Source organism: Galleria mellonella, unplaced genomic scaffold (assembly GCF_026898425.1).
Source record: "Galleria mellonella isolate WM207_F2 unplaced genomic scaffold, CSIRO_AGI_GalMel_v1 utg3070, whole genome shotgun sequence".
Lineage (NCBI taxonomy): Eukaryota > Metazoa > Arthropoda > Insecta > Lepidoptera > Pyralidae > Galleria > Galleria mellonella.
In genome coordinates this window covers 470,111-483,907 of record NW_026442069.1, presented here as the reverse complement: position 1 = coordinate 483,907, position 13,797 = coordinate 470,111, and the positions used below count along the sequence as shown (strand labels likewise).

General features: G+C 38.8%; 1 protein-coding gene across 2 annotated transcripts in view; it reads right to left on the bottom strand.

Moving 5' to 3' along the window:
- LOC113519372 (calcium/calmodulin-dependent protein kinase kinase 1) overlaps nucleotides 1–13,797 on the bottom strand; it is a 215,073-nt gene that overhangs the window by 17,464 nt on the left and 183,812 nt on the right. For both annotated transcript variants that reach the window (XM_052895708.1, XM_026904433.3), the window contains 2 exons: nucleotides 11,974–12,166; nucleotides 8,716–8,769 (listed from right to left, as the gene is read on the bottom strand). In XM_052895708.1, coding sequence (XP_052751668.1) covers nucleotides 8,716–8,769; nucleotides 11,974–12,166 — 247 coding nt within the window. The remainder of the gene's footprint in view (nucleotides 1–8,715; nucleotides 8,770–11,973; nucleotides 12,167–13,797) is intronic.

Here is a 13,797-nt window from a genome sequence, read left to right as displayed (position 1 = left end):
TTTTAAATTCCAATGAGACAAAGCAAACGAATCCTTGTCTTTCCGTAACTCTTCAAATTTCTCAAGAGAAAATGTGATCGCAGCAGAGCAACAAATTAACATGCTTTTTAAACGGTTTTATTTAGCTCGACCTGTACGGTATTTATTTATTTGGGTCAAAATTAGAAATTGGTATTTAAGCACCTTCCCGTTGTCAGATTGATCTGAAATTTGGTACACACATTTAATTTAGATGACAATATAATATAATAAAATCAATAACATTATAAATCTAAGATGGCCGCCGATACAAAATGGCGGATTACATATTTTTCCTTAAACCCCGCAATATGGGTATCAAATGAAAGGGCTACACTAGTAAAACACGATGATTATGTCAAAATTTAAAATTCAAGATGGACGCCGTTCCAATATGGCGGACTAGGTACATATTTTTCCACAACCACCACAATATGGGTATCAAATAATAGGACTACACTGAGACACCCAGACACTAGACACTCGGACACTAGACACTCAGACGCTAGACCCTCAGACACTAGACACTCAGACACTCAGACCCTAGACACACAGACACTAGACACTCGGATACAAGACACTCAGACACTAGACACTCGGACACTAGACACTCAGACACTAGACACTCGACACGCGACACTCGACACTCAGACACTAAACACCAGACACAAGACACTCAGACACTAGACACTCAGACACTAGACACTCAGACACTAGACACTCAGACACTAGACACTCAGACACTAGACACTCAGACACTAGACACTCAGACACTAGACACTCAGACACTAGACACTCAGACACTAGACACTCAGACACTAGACACTCAGACACTAGACACTCAAACACTAGACACTCAGATACTAAACACTAGACACTCAGACATCCAGACACTAGACACTCCAGTGTCTACTGGACACTCGGATACAAGACACTCAGACACTAGACTCTCAGACACTTGACTCTCAGACACCCAGACACTAGACACTCTGACACTCGACACTCGACACTCAGACACTAAACACCAGATACTAGACACTCAGACACTCGACACTCGACGTCACTCGACACTCGACACTCGACACTCGACACTCGACACTCGACCCCCGACACTCGACACTTGACACTCGACACTCAGACACTAAACACTAGACACTAGACACTAGACACTAGACACTCAGACACTCGACACTCGACACTCAGACACTAGACACTCGACACTCGACACTCGACACTCAAATACTAAACACTAGACACTAGACACTCCGACACTCGGATATAAGACACTCAGACACTAGACTCTCAGACACTTGACACTCAGACACCCAGACACTAGACACTCAGACACTAGACACTCAGACACTAGACACTCAGACACTAGACACTCGAAACTCGACACTCGACACTTGACACTCGACACTCGACACTAGACACTCAGACGCTAGACCCTTAGACACTAGACACTCAGACACTCAGACCCTAGACACTCAGACACTAGACACTAGACACTCGTCACTAGACACTCGACACTCGATACTCGACACTCGACACTCGACACTCAGACACTAAACACTAGACACTAGACACTCAGACACTCGACACTCAGACACTAGACACTCGACACTCGACACTCGACACTCAGATACTAAACACTAGACACTAGACACTCAGACATCCAGACACTAGATACTCAGACACTCGACACTCGACACTCGACACTCGACCCCCGACACTCGACACTTGACACTCGACACTCAGACACTAAACACTAGACACTAGACTCTAGACACTCAGACACTCGACACTCAGACACTAGACACTCGACACTCGACACTCGACACTCAAATACTAAACACTAGACACTAGACACTCCGACACTGGATATAAGACACTCAGACACTAGACTCTCAGACACTTGACACTCAGACACCCAGACACTAGACACTCAGACACTAGACACTCAGACACTAGACACTAGATACTCGAAACTCGACACTCGACACTTGACACTCGACACTCGACACTAGACACTCAGACGCTAGACCCTCAGACACTAGACACTCAGACACTCACACCCTAGACACACAGACACTAGACACTCGGATACAAGACACTCAGACACTAGACACTCGGACACTAGACACTCAGACACTAGACACTCGATACTCGACACTCGACACTCAGACACTAAACACCAGACACAAGACACTCAGACACTCGACATCACTCGACACTCGACACTCGACACTCGACACTCGACACTCGACACTCGACACCCGACACCCGACACTCGACACTCGACACTCGACACTCGGCACTCAGACACTAAACACTAGACACTAGACACTAGACACTCAGACACTCGACACTCAGACACTAGACACTCGACACTCGACACTCAAATACTAAACACTAGACACTAGACACTCCGACACTCGGATATAAGACACTCAGACACTAGACTCTCAGACACTTGACACTCAGGCACCTAGACACTAGACACTCAGACACTAGAGACTCAGACACTAGACAGTCGAAACTCGACACTCGACACTTGACACTCGACACTCGACACTCGACACTCGACACTTAGACACAAGACACTCAGACACTCGACACTCAGACACTAGACACTCAGACACTAGACACTAGACACTCGTCACTAGACACTCGACACTCGACACTCAGACACTAGACACTCGACCCCCGACACTCGACACTTGACATTTGACACTCAGACACTAAACACTAGACACTAGACACTAGACACTCAGACACTGGACACTCGGATACAAGACACTCAGACACTAGACTCTCAGACACTTGACACTCAGACACCCAGACACTAGACACTCTGACACTCGACACTCGACACTCAGACACTAAACACCAGACACTAGACACTCAGACACTCGACACTCGACGTCACTCGAGGTTTTGACCATCAATAACCAGCCGTTACGGCTTCACCAGCGAACGCCGAGCTCATGATCTACCAAAGTATAAGATATGCTCTGCTACAGGTATGATTTCAGAGGGGCCCCACGTTTTTATTTTAGTCTAATATGCCTAAAAGCTATTCTGCCTAGTACTAAAATATTTCTGAACTAGAAGGTCAAAATACCTACTTGTTATAGTGCGGGCTGCTTAGTTTACCTACCAAGCAAACCCTGGTGTTAGTGTTCTCTCATGAACTGCCTTTCGGCCGCTGACATGGTTCATGTTATGACAACCACTACCATCAGAGATATTAATGACCGAGATCACCTACGTAGGTTGATAGGTAAGTAACTATTTATTTATTTTGTAGTTTTCAGTGCACATAAAATAAAACCGTTTAACTTAAAAGTTTTTTTACCGATTTTTATTTGTTGTTTAGTTGCGTTCGTACATTCTCTATGTTTTCCTTTTAGTTCATCATTACTTGAACTATATTTTTTGTGCAATTGGCTAAGAGATTAATTGCACTTTAGAGGAGGAACGGTCCCGAGCCACCTGTATCTAACAGCCTTCTATACGAGGTCGTAACTCCATCTGGGCAATTAATATCTCTCGACACATGGTGAGTTTGAAAGCCATGGTTTTTACTCAAATATTAGGAGAATTATTGTAACACTTTAGAAAAAAGTAATTAAACATTAATATAGGATTCACAGTAAACATAATTTGAAACACTTATACACTTCATTAGCTATATCTCGCGGCTTCGCCTGTAGTCGTATCGTGATGTTAAACATTCTACAAAACAATATTATTCGAGGAATGAGCTATCAAATTCAAAAGGGTTTCAATTTTCTTTAAAGACTACAGTATAGGATTCCTCATAAAAGGTGTATTAAGGTTTCTTCAGGATCGGCAACGTACCTTATCTATTTATTTATTTATTCATTAGTACATAATAATTTACCAGAGGGAGACTTTGTACAAAAGTCGATTGCTTGGGTACCTCTGTCCCATTCGTGTTTCAACCGTGAAGCAGTTGTGTTTGCATGGCTGTGTTTCGGTTTGAAGGGTGGGATATGGCGTGAATTTACTGGGTACAGAGGAATAACACCTGAGTCCTCAGGAATGGCAACGGAAAAAGGGGTGGGTTACCCTTATCATTGAGGAGTGTGAAAAATAGATGTTGGCCGATTCTCAGACTTACCTGATATGCACAGAAAATATCATAAAAATATATACATATACATACATATACATATATATATATATATATACATACATATACAATCATACATATATATATATATATATATATAAAAAATATACAGTATTATACATAACAATGAGAATAAGATATAGTACTTACTGCTCGGATAAACTATAAAAGTACGCATAAACGTTTTTAATTTAATAACTACCGGTTTAACTTACGTGTAATTAGAGCAAACAAGCTCGACTAGTTTCGGAATCAATTCGTGATCCTTAGTCATGAGTTACTGTGACATGAACGAGTTTTTTTAAAGTCGCTTTAGTCGGTAGTCTCTTAATGGTATCAGTATTTTTTTTATACTTCTATAGTATAAAAAAAGAATTTATTTCAAATACGATTAATAATTCCGTTGAGATAAATAAATAAAAATTAAATAAATAAAAATAAATAAATATATTCTTCCGTTTATAACAGCACATTTATTGGAGTTATTCTTGGCAATAAACTGTGTTAATTAGATAGATAAACTTTTTATTTGAGCCATTTATGACACACGTAAATTTACAAATGAGTTTATACAATCAAATTATTAACACTTTTTAAAATAGATAAAAAACAACAAAAGATAAAATATGTTTTCGCCACGTGTGTCGCAGTGACCCAAATAGGTTACAGCTCAGTGATGGTTTTGCTTGAAAGCAAACCACTGATTTTCAGCTGCAGCCTGAAGTTAGGCTACACGGACGCGTGCAACAAACCCAGAGTGTAACCTGTGTAGCCAATTTAACAGCCAAAGGTAAAATTGTATTATATAGATACATACTTATATAAATGATGCATAAATAATATATTTCATTAATGAATTAATTACAATAGTCTTCTTCGATATGTTATCCAACGATCACGAGACGTAAAGTAAGCAATAGAACGCGTGTGACTGTCTCGTATCCGAGAGATATTAAACATTTAAAGCTTACATGTCTCTCGACTTCGTGAGTTTACAAATGTTTACATATTTGACATACATTGCGTATACCTTTAGCATAAGTATATGTTATGTATATAAATTGATATTATATTCCTGTGAATTCTTGTTTATATTAAATCTAGTTATGTCCCGTGGCTTTATCCACGTGGATCAGTATTTAAAGTATTGTGTGTGCTAGAATTTTTTATTTATTTATTTATTTATTCATTATTACACAATAAAACTTTATATGTAATGTAATATATGTAATTTTAGTATGTATGTATATCAATAATTAGTAGTACCGCATTCGAGTATTCTGACACTTCCCTATGGTTGACTGGGAGAGAATGCTTTTAGCATTAAGTCCGCCATGTACACATATATGTACTAATGAATAAATAAATAATAAATAAATAAACACTTTGTACACGTGACGTGCTTGATGGCATATGGCATTCTCCACCAGCTAACCATTAGGTGAAAACAGAAAGCGTATGAAGGGCAGATGTGGTGGGAAATATGTGACATAATTATAGCAACATACTGAAATAATTATACATAATAATACATAAGAAATACACATATAAAACATAAATATTACTTATATTAATAATAAATTAAGTAGTTATTTTAAAATGTATAGATACTAATATATAATGGATGCCCTAACGTTACGTTACTGGGGGGAAAGGGATTGTTAGCAATGGAGATTGACAGCCCCATTGCTAGCAATATGCCCTATTAGGTCGACCTCCACGTGGTTCCCCTGGAAACCATCGTGAACAATTCTTATTGAATTCGTCATGATGGGCTAACTGACCTGCTTCACCCTCACCTATCATCCTTCACTGGTGCCCCGCCGGTGTATACCGATAGCGCGGGTGGGGTTACCATTCCATTAACATCCATAAAAAAAAAGGTTACGTTACTACGTTGTATGTTCTTTTGAGAGCTAAATTAGTTAGGGCTTGTAAGCAACAGCCTTAGCAACTAGTCGGATCGGAGCTGCCCCGCCCTTGTTTTGCACGGGTGTAATATTTAACATTCGATTGATGTTTTATTTCATAGATCTATTTGTTAAATGGTAACCCTCACATTTACAAAGATAAGGTGGCCCCAACTATTTTTTGTTCAAAAAGAGTACACTTTGCGTATATCAGCCTGGGGATTACATACACAAATATTGGAGACTAGCGGCCCGTTCCGGCGTCGCACGGGTTGACATTTTTAACATTTCCCTTCACTGCTCTGCTCTGCTCCAATTGATCGTAGCGTGATGAAAAGTATACTATAACCTATATATAGAATAATTGTACCAAGTTTCGTTAAAATCCGTCGCGTAGTATTTGTTTCTATAACGAACATACAGACAGACAGACAAAAATTTTACTGATTGCATTTTTGGCATCGGTATCGATCACTAATCACCCCCTGATAGTTATCTTGGAAATATATTTCATGTACAGAATTGACCTCTCTACAGATTTATTATAAGTATAGATAGATATATCCATCTCTTTTCACAAATGTATATTTGACGTTGTTAGAAAAAGAGGTCTGTAGTATCTATCTATCTCTCCAGGTACATAATACGGCCTCTCAATTGTGCCGGAAACGGCAGCCATATGTGCGCGCGAAATTCAAATCACTGTCAAAATAATTTTAAACATTTAATTAATAAAATTGAAATAAAATAATGTAAAAAAATGTTTTAGAAATTAAATGAGTATAAAATTATACAAATTAGTACTTTCAGAATACACCATTTGAAAAGAGTACGGTTTGCGAAAAAAAATTAAAACAAAACTTAATAAATGAGTATAATTGGCCACCTTAACAAAGAAAAGTATGAGTGTAAACTTTGCCAAGTCTATTTATTCGTATGTCTATAGCATAATAACATGTTAGAAAAAAAAGGCAGGGCAAAATTCATTAAACCGGGCGATAGTTGTACGATTCGCTTGGACGGGTTTTTGGGGTAGCAATTAAGTACACAGTCCGCCTGATGGTAAGCGTGCCGATTGTCGGAGCCTAAGATGCGTGCAACATTGGACGCATTATTTGCGTGTTAACGACCTTTGTCAAGAAAGATCTAGAAGATGAGCCATAGAAGATAACAATTTGACTGTATATGCCATCAGAGAAACTAAAACGCACCATGGATTCAAGCAAAGTACTTGATACTTTACTTCTATATTATATTAAAGTCGATTTTTAATGTCATATTATTATATGCGGTCCTACAGTAATGACACAGTATAATAATACAGCATCGCCACTCTTTACCCTGTTTTGAGTTTTTTTTTTTTTTAATGAATGATAACCCCACTCTATCGGTATACACCGGCGGGGCACCAGTCAATGGTGATAGGTGAGGATGAAGCAGGTCAGTTAGCCCATCGTGACGAATTCAACAAGAATTGTTCACGATGGTTTCCAGGGGGAACCACGTGGAGGTCGACCTTATAAGGCATATTGCTAGCAATGGGGCTGTCAAACTCCATTGCTAACACTCCCTTCCTCCCCTGTTTTGAGTTGAATTCACCCCCCATTTTGTGGCTCAAATAGGATAGTTGTAAAAAAATATGGCATTTTTGTACGAAATAAAATGAAACCAAAAGAAACGAAATTAAATGAAATTTATTGAGATGAAGATGGCAAGTTTTGTAACTTTATGTATATATTACATACATACATACGTACACATCTGTCACGCCTGTCCTCAATGTATATATTTTAATCTGTACTTCATGCTACTGTATTCCACAGTATTTACAGTGTACAGAGGAATAACACCCGAGTCCTCAGGAATGGCAACGCATGGGGGGTATCATAGGCGAAACAGTGTACTCTGTTATGTCCACGGTACTGCTCATGTCTATAGACGACGGTTACCACTTTCCATCAGGTGGGCCGTCAGCTTGTTTGCCATTCTAAGTTGTATAAAAAAAAACTTAAATTGTTTGCCATTATATACTTTTGGGTTTCCGGTGAAAAAACAAAGGGTGAAATAAAAATAAATAAATAAGTTCATGTGGTAATCTTATATATTTTTGGGCAGACATAATATTTAGCTAGGTTGATATGCATGGAATGTCCGAGGTAAGGTAATGATGTAATTTTATTTCTGCCGTTAACTGTCCACTGCTGAACATAAGCCTTCCCCATAAGGGGAGTTTTGACAGTAGTTGCCACGCTTGGCAGGCTAGTTGGCAACCGCAGTCAGGCTTTAGAGATGTTTTAGAGGGACGCTGCTGCCCATCCCTCTACTATGTGCTTCCTTAGTCGCCTCTTCCGACACCCACGGGAAAGGAAGGGGTGGTCCATTCTACGCCGGGACCTACACGGTGAAATGATGTGATTAGATAAATTGAATTTTGTTTACAATGCAGGGGGCAAACGAGCATGCGTCTCACCTGATGGTAAGTGACTACCGCCGCCCATGATCACCCACAACACTAGCGGCATTGCAGGTGCGCTGCCGGCCTTTTAAAAAAGGAATCTGCTCTTTTCTTGAAGGTTATGTTGTCGTATCGGTTCGGAAATACTGCTGCTGGGAGTTGATAGTACTTACGTAGTGGGTATCGTCTTCTTCATTGTAAGCTAACTTCACGATGCCGTATGAACCCTGTAAAGAAGCGAAGTAGATTTATAAATATTTCTATGAAAGGCAATTTTAAATTATTATCAACTGTTATTCTATATTTAGTTTCTATTTTATTACTGTTAACATGGTTTTTTTAATGGATGATAATGGAATGGTAACCTCGCCTGCGCTATCGGTATACGCTGGCGGGGCACCAGTGAGGGATGATAGGTGACGATGAAAGCAGGTCAGTTAGCCTATCGTGACGAATTCAACTAGAATTAACCATGATAGTTTCTAGGAGGAACCACGTGGAGGTCGACCTGATAGGGTGTATTGTTGCGTGAATAGGGTTACCATAATGTATTATCTATTACTAGCAATTGGTCAGTTAGACCCCATTACTAAAAATCCCTTCCCCCCACTGTCAACGTTAGGTAGTTCTATAAACGAATAAAAAACAAACATAAATACATACATAATGCTCTCTTTCGGATAAATCCGATTGGGAAGGTTGAAAGATTAATTCTGTATTTTACGTATGTTTTTATCGCTTTGTTTTTGTTTATTCGTTTGTATTTTTTTTATACAACTTAGAATGGCAAACAAGCTGACGGCTCACTTGATGGAAAGTGATAACCGTCGCCTATAGACATGAGCAGTACCATGGACATAACAGAGTATACTGTTTCGCCCATGATACCCCCCTATGCGTTGCCATTCTTGAGGACTCATGTTATTCCTCTGTACCCTGTAAATTCACGCCATATCCCACCCTTCAAACTGAAACACAGCCATGCAAACAACTGCTTGTTGTATATTGGTGCAGTTAAATATATCAAGTAATTTTTTATTTCTATTTTAGTACAGTTAATTTTTTTTTTCTATTCTCTAGTAGCACGAAAATCATTGATAAAGCTTATTATTCCCGTAGCCTCGCATTCCATAATACTGGAGTCTAAAATATGAAATAAATACGTAAACAGCGAGCGCTTCACAAACATTCCAACTATTTTCGTTTGATAATCACACGCGATCATATTTTTAAAATAATTATCATGCCGACGTCACCGTTATAGGCACGCGAGTGAAATTTTAGAAATTATGACGTGAAATAAACGTTGCAATAACGCTATTAAACTAAGGAGGTGGCAGCGAAATTTATCAACAAATAAGGCTCCTGTCCCGGCTTCGTTTGGGTGTACTTTTTTTGACAGCCGATATTCGTAAATTGTATAGCGATAAATAAATCATAATTCTCATTTTAGCCGTTAACTGTCCGTTGCTGAACATAACTCAGCCTCTATAAGGGGAGGAGAGGAGGAGGGGAGGTTTTCCAGTAGTTGACACGTTTGGCAGGCGGGCTAGCAACCGCAGTTTGACTTTTGGGGATGTTTTAAGAGGGACGTTGTTTTACTTCCATCAATCATGAAGTTCCTTTAGTCGCCTCCTACGACACCCACGGGAAAGGAAAGGGTGGCCCATTCTTTGTCGGGACCACACAGATGTATATAAATACAGTAAAATAATATACTAATAAAGGTAGCAAAGCAGAGGAGATTTTCTCCTAGTAGTGAAAATCGACTTAAGTTTGTGACCAACTAAAAATGAACAAAATAGTTTCAATTTTGAGAGAAAAGTATTTGAGATTTAAAAAAAGGTTTATGTTGTTAAATCGCATCAAAAAGCACTGTTTACATCGATTAATACAAGCTAGTTATGCAATAAACGGTCATCTTTTATGGGAAATAGTTATGTTAGTTTATTTTAACTTTTCGCGATGTTTATACATGTTTTAAATTAACAATCAAGACTTAACGCAACACGGCTACAGGTAGACAGTACCTACATATCTGAACCTGCGCGGGCTGACAGAAGAAAAGGTATTGCTGTGACCACGACGTGGCAATCCACGTCGAAACATCGGATTTAAAAATCAGATACGTGAAGTACTACTTGTAATTGCGTCGTGGTAAATTCCGATTGTGAATTTAAAATAATAGCTATGTTGTGTTTAATTGAATTCATACAATGCAGATTTTGCATGCAGATCGTGTAGGACCATGTTTCGGTTCCATACGTCGTCACTGGCAACATGCGCTGGTTAAAGACCTTCGTCTTCAAATTTTGAAGTATTTTGGATGAAAAGATGTGGCGTAGTTTTCCGAACGCTGCCCAGCCGAGTAGGATTCGTCGGTTGACCTCTCGGTCGAAGTTGGACTTACCCATTCGGACCATTTGCGTTTGCAATGTTAAAAATAGGAATAACACCAGAGTCGTCAGAAATGACAACGCATGGGGGGTATCATGGGCGAAACAGTATACTCTGTTATATCCATGATACTGCTCGTGTCTATAGGCAACGGTTACCACTTTACATCAGGTGGACCGTCAGCTTGTTTGCCCATTCTAAGTTGTATAAAAAAATGTTTATAAATAAAATAAGATTTAGTAAAAGTTATCCTCTATTTCTTAATATAACCATCTGAACAGCTTGTATCAAAATAAATAAATAAACCCTGTCATTCCACGGTTTACGCGTGAAACTCTGAGATTAAGCGATCATTTGCGTAAATATAGGTTATGACATTCTAAAACGAGCAGAGTAAGTATTCTACGTAAAATCTCTGAATAAGGCGTAGGTGTATGTTTGTTAAAGTTATTCAAGTCCCCTGGTAGGGGGGAAAGGGATGCCATTATAGATAGATAGATTTTTAAAGCACGACTTTACAGGTTGAAGCCAATTCATTAAAAATTGATCAGTGGTCTACCAGCAATATTAAGCATTTTTTCGTAAAGATTCTTGAGGCAAAAAATTACAAAAAATATCCAACCTCTCATACTTCGCTTCAAGCTTTTTTTTATGCGACTTAGAATGACAAATTTGCTGATGGCCCAACTGATGGAAAGTACCATGGACATAACATAGCATATTGTTTCGCCCATGATACCCCCCACTGCGTCGCTATTCCTGAGGACTCAGGTGTTATTCCTCTGTACCCTGTAAACTCACTGACATATCCCACACTTCAAACCGCATAATATATTGAATATATTTAATTCAATTATATACAATTTTCATACTGCTACGTTCCCCTGCTCTCTTCCTTGGTACGTCCACGATGGCGGCTTATAGCATTTTCCACCAGTCACCTATAGTGTATTATTGAATTTGGTAGTTGTCGGTCTGAACGTTTTAAGAAAGAAGACTTCCCGCTATACCGGCCATAATGACGAGCTACAAACCTGTCCAATAGGCTCGAGCAGGCGATACTGGTTGAGCTGCACGTAGCCGGAGACCTGCGCGAGGGAGACGCGCCTTGACTCCCGCGGCAAGCGTCGAGGTCGCGGCGAGCCCTGCCCGCTGCATTCCGCAGACTTGGCCGCGTGCGATTTGAGTAAAGTCGACCGATCACCGGTCGCCGTGTATGTTGATAGCCTGGGGGCAAAGACTCGATATTTAGATTACATAGATAGAGCATCAGCAAATTTAACGTTTAGTTGACATTTTTTTTTTTAAACCTATACAAAACGCGAATTTTTTCTTTGTTGCTTGTAATTGCATCAAATATTTTCTAGGTCAAGTCGATAATATACATATGCACGTATTGCTTACTAATTAATATACATATAAATAATAATTAAAATGGCGGCCATTTTGAATTATTTAAAAACCAAAAAAAGTTTTTTCTATTTTGTTCTTTCAAATAAACAAAATATATCTACTCTATTTCGAATATTATATATATAATAGTAAATATAGTAAATGTAAATAGCAGCAGTAAAATAAAAGTTCTTTTGTAAAATGTATTTACCTGGACAATATAATAAAGAGCACTCCGCCCGTTTGGAGTTGGAAATGCACGAAATTCCAAATAGTAAGTATTTGGTAAGTACTTATTATTTCCAAATAATAAGTATAAGTTTAATATTCTGACCCGCACAATGTTTCGGGAAGTTAAAAGTTGGAATAACAATCCTGTTTTGTTTCCGCCGCTAATGGCGCACTACCTACCCCAGGGATGAACCATACCTACATTTGGTAGATTAGATACGTATGTATATATGTTCCTCTCCCCTTCTCTCTTCTCATATAAGAGTTTACTCTTGTCGGTGTAATTAATTTATACCTACTTACCAGAGGGATACCATACTTTGTACAAAAGTCGATTGCTTGGGTATCTCTGTCCCATTCGTGTTTCTATCGTGAAGCAGTTGTGTTTGCATGACTGTGTTTCGGTTTGAATTCACGTCATATCCCACGATATGGCGTGAATTTACAGGGTACAGAGGAATAACACCTGAGTCCTCAGGAATGGCAACGCATGGGGAGTATCATGGGTGAAACAGTATACTCTGTTATGTCCATGGTACTGCTCATGTCTATAGGCGACGGTTACTACTTTCCATCAGGTGGGCCGTCAGCTTGTTTGCCATTCTAAGTTGTATAAAAAATATGCATTCTCTTCCAACCAGTTCTCAGCTTTACCTTTTTCCATTAAAAAAAAAATTCCATTTTTGTACCTTTTATTAAAATACATTAAAACATTTTCGTTTGCCTGAAAAAAAAAATTCCTTACATACAAACATCCTGAAATATATACAAACTCTCATACATACAATGTACGTAGGATCTTTACTTGTACATCATTTCTAACAATTTTCTTTTTTTACTTTGCTTCTTAACTATCTACATCGTTAACCTGTGTATATTTTTAATTTATATATTTTAGTTAAAACAAACCAAATTTGAGTTGGAAGTTAAATAAGCGCGGAAAAGTAACGTCTGGAGATACAACGGAGTAATTGTAAATTGCAAAGGAACAATTAGCCAAGTTGAGTTCGCGGTTCATCCGGACGGCAAACTTTAGACAACCTTTTTAAGGAAATTAGCTCCTGCGAGTGGGTGCGGGTAAGAAATTATTCTTGGACGTAATAAGGCTTTATGCAAACATAAAGGAATTAATTAGCGAAGTCTGACGCATCTACAGGTACCGGGGGGGGGGGGGGGGGATAGCTGGAATACGTTTTTGTTCTAATTAATACTAAGAAATTGGGTTTGTTGGTTTG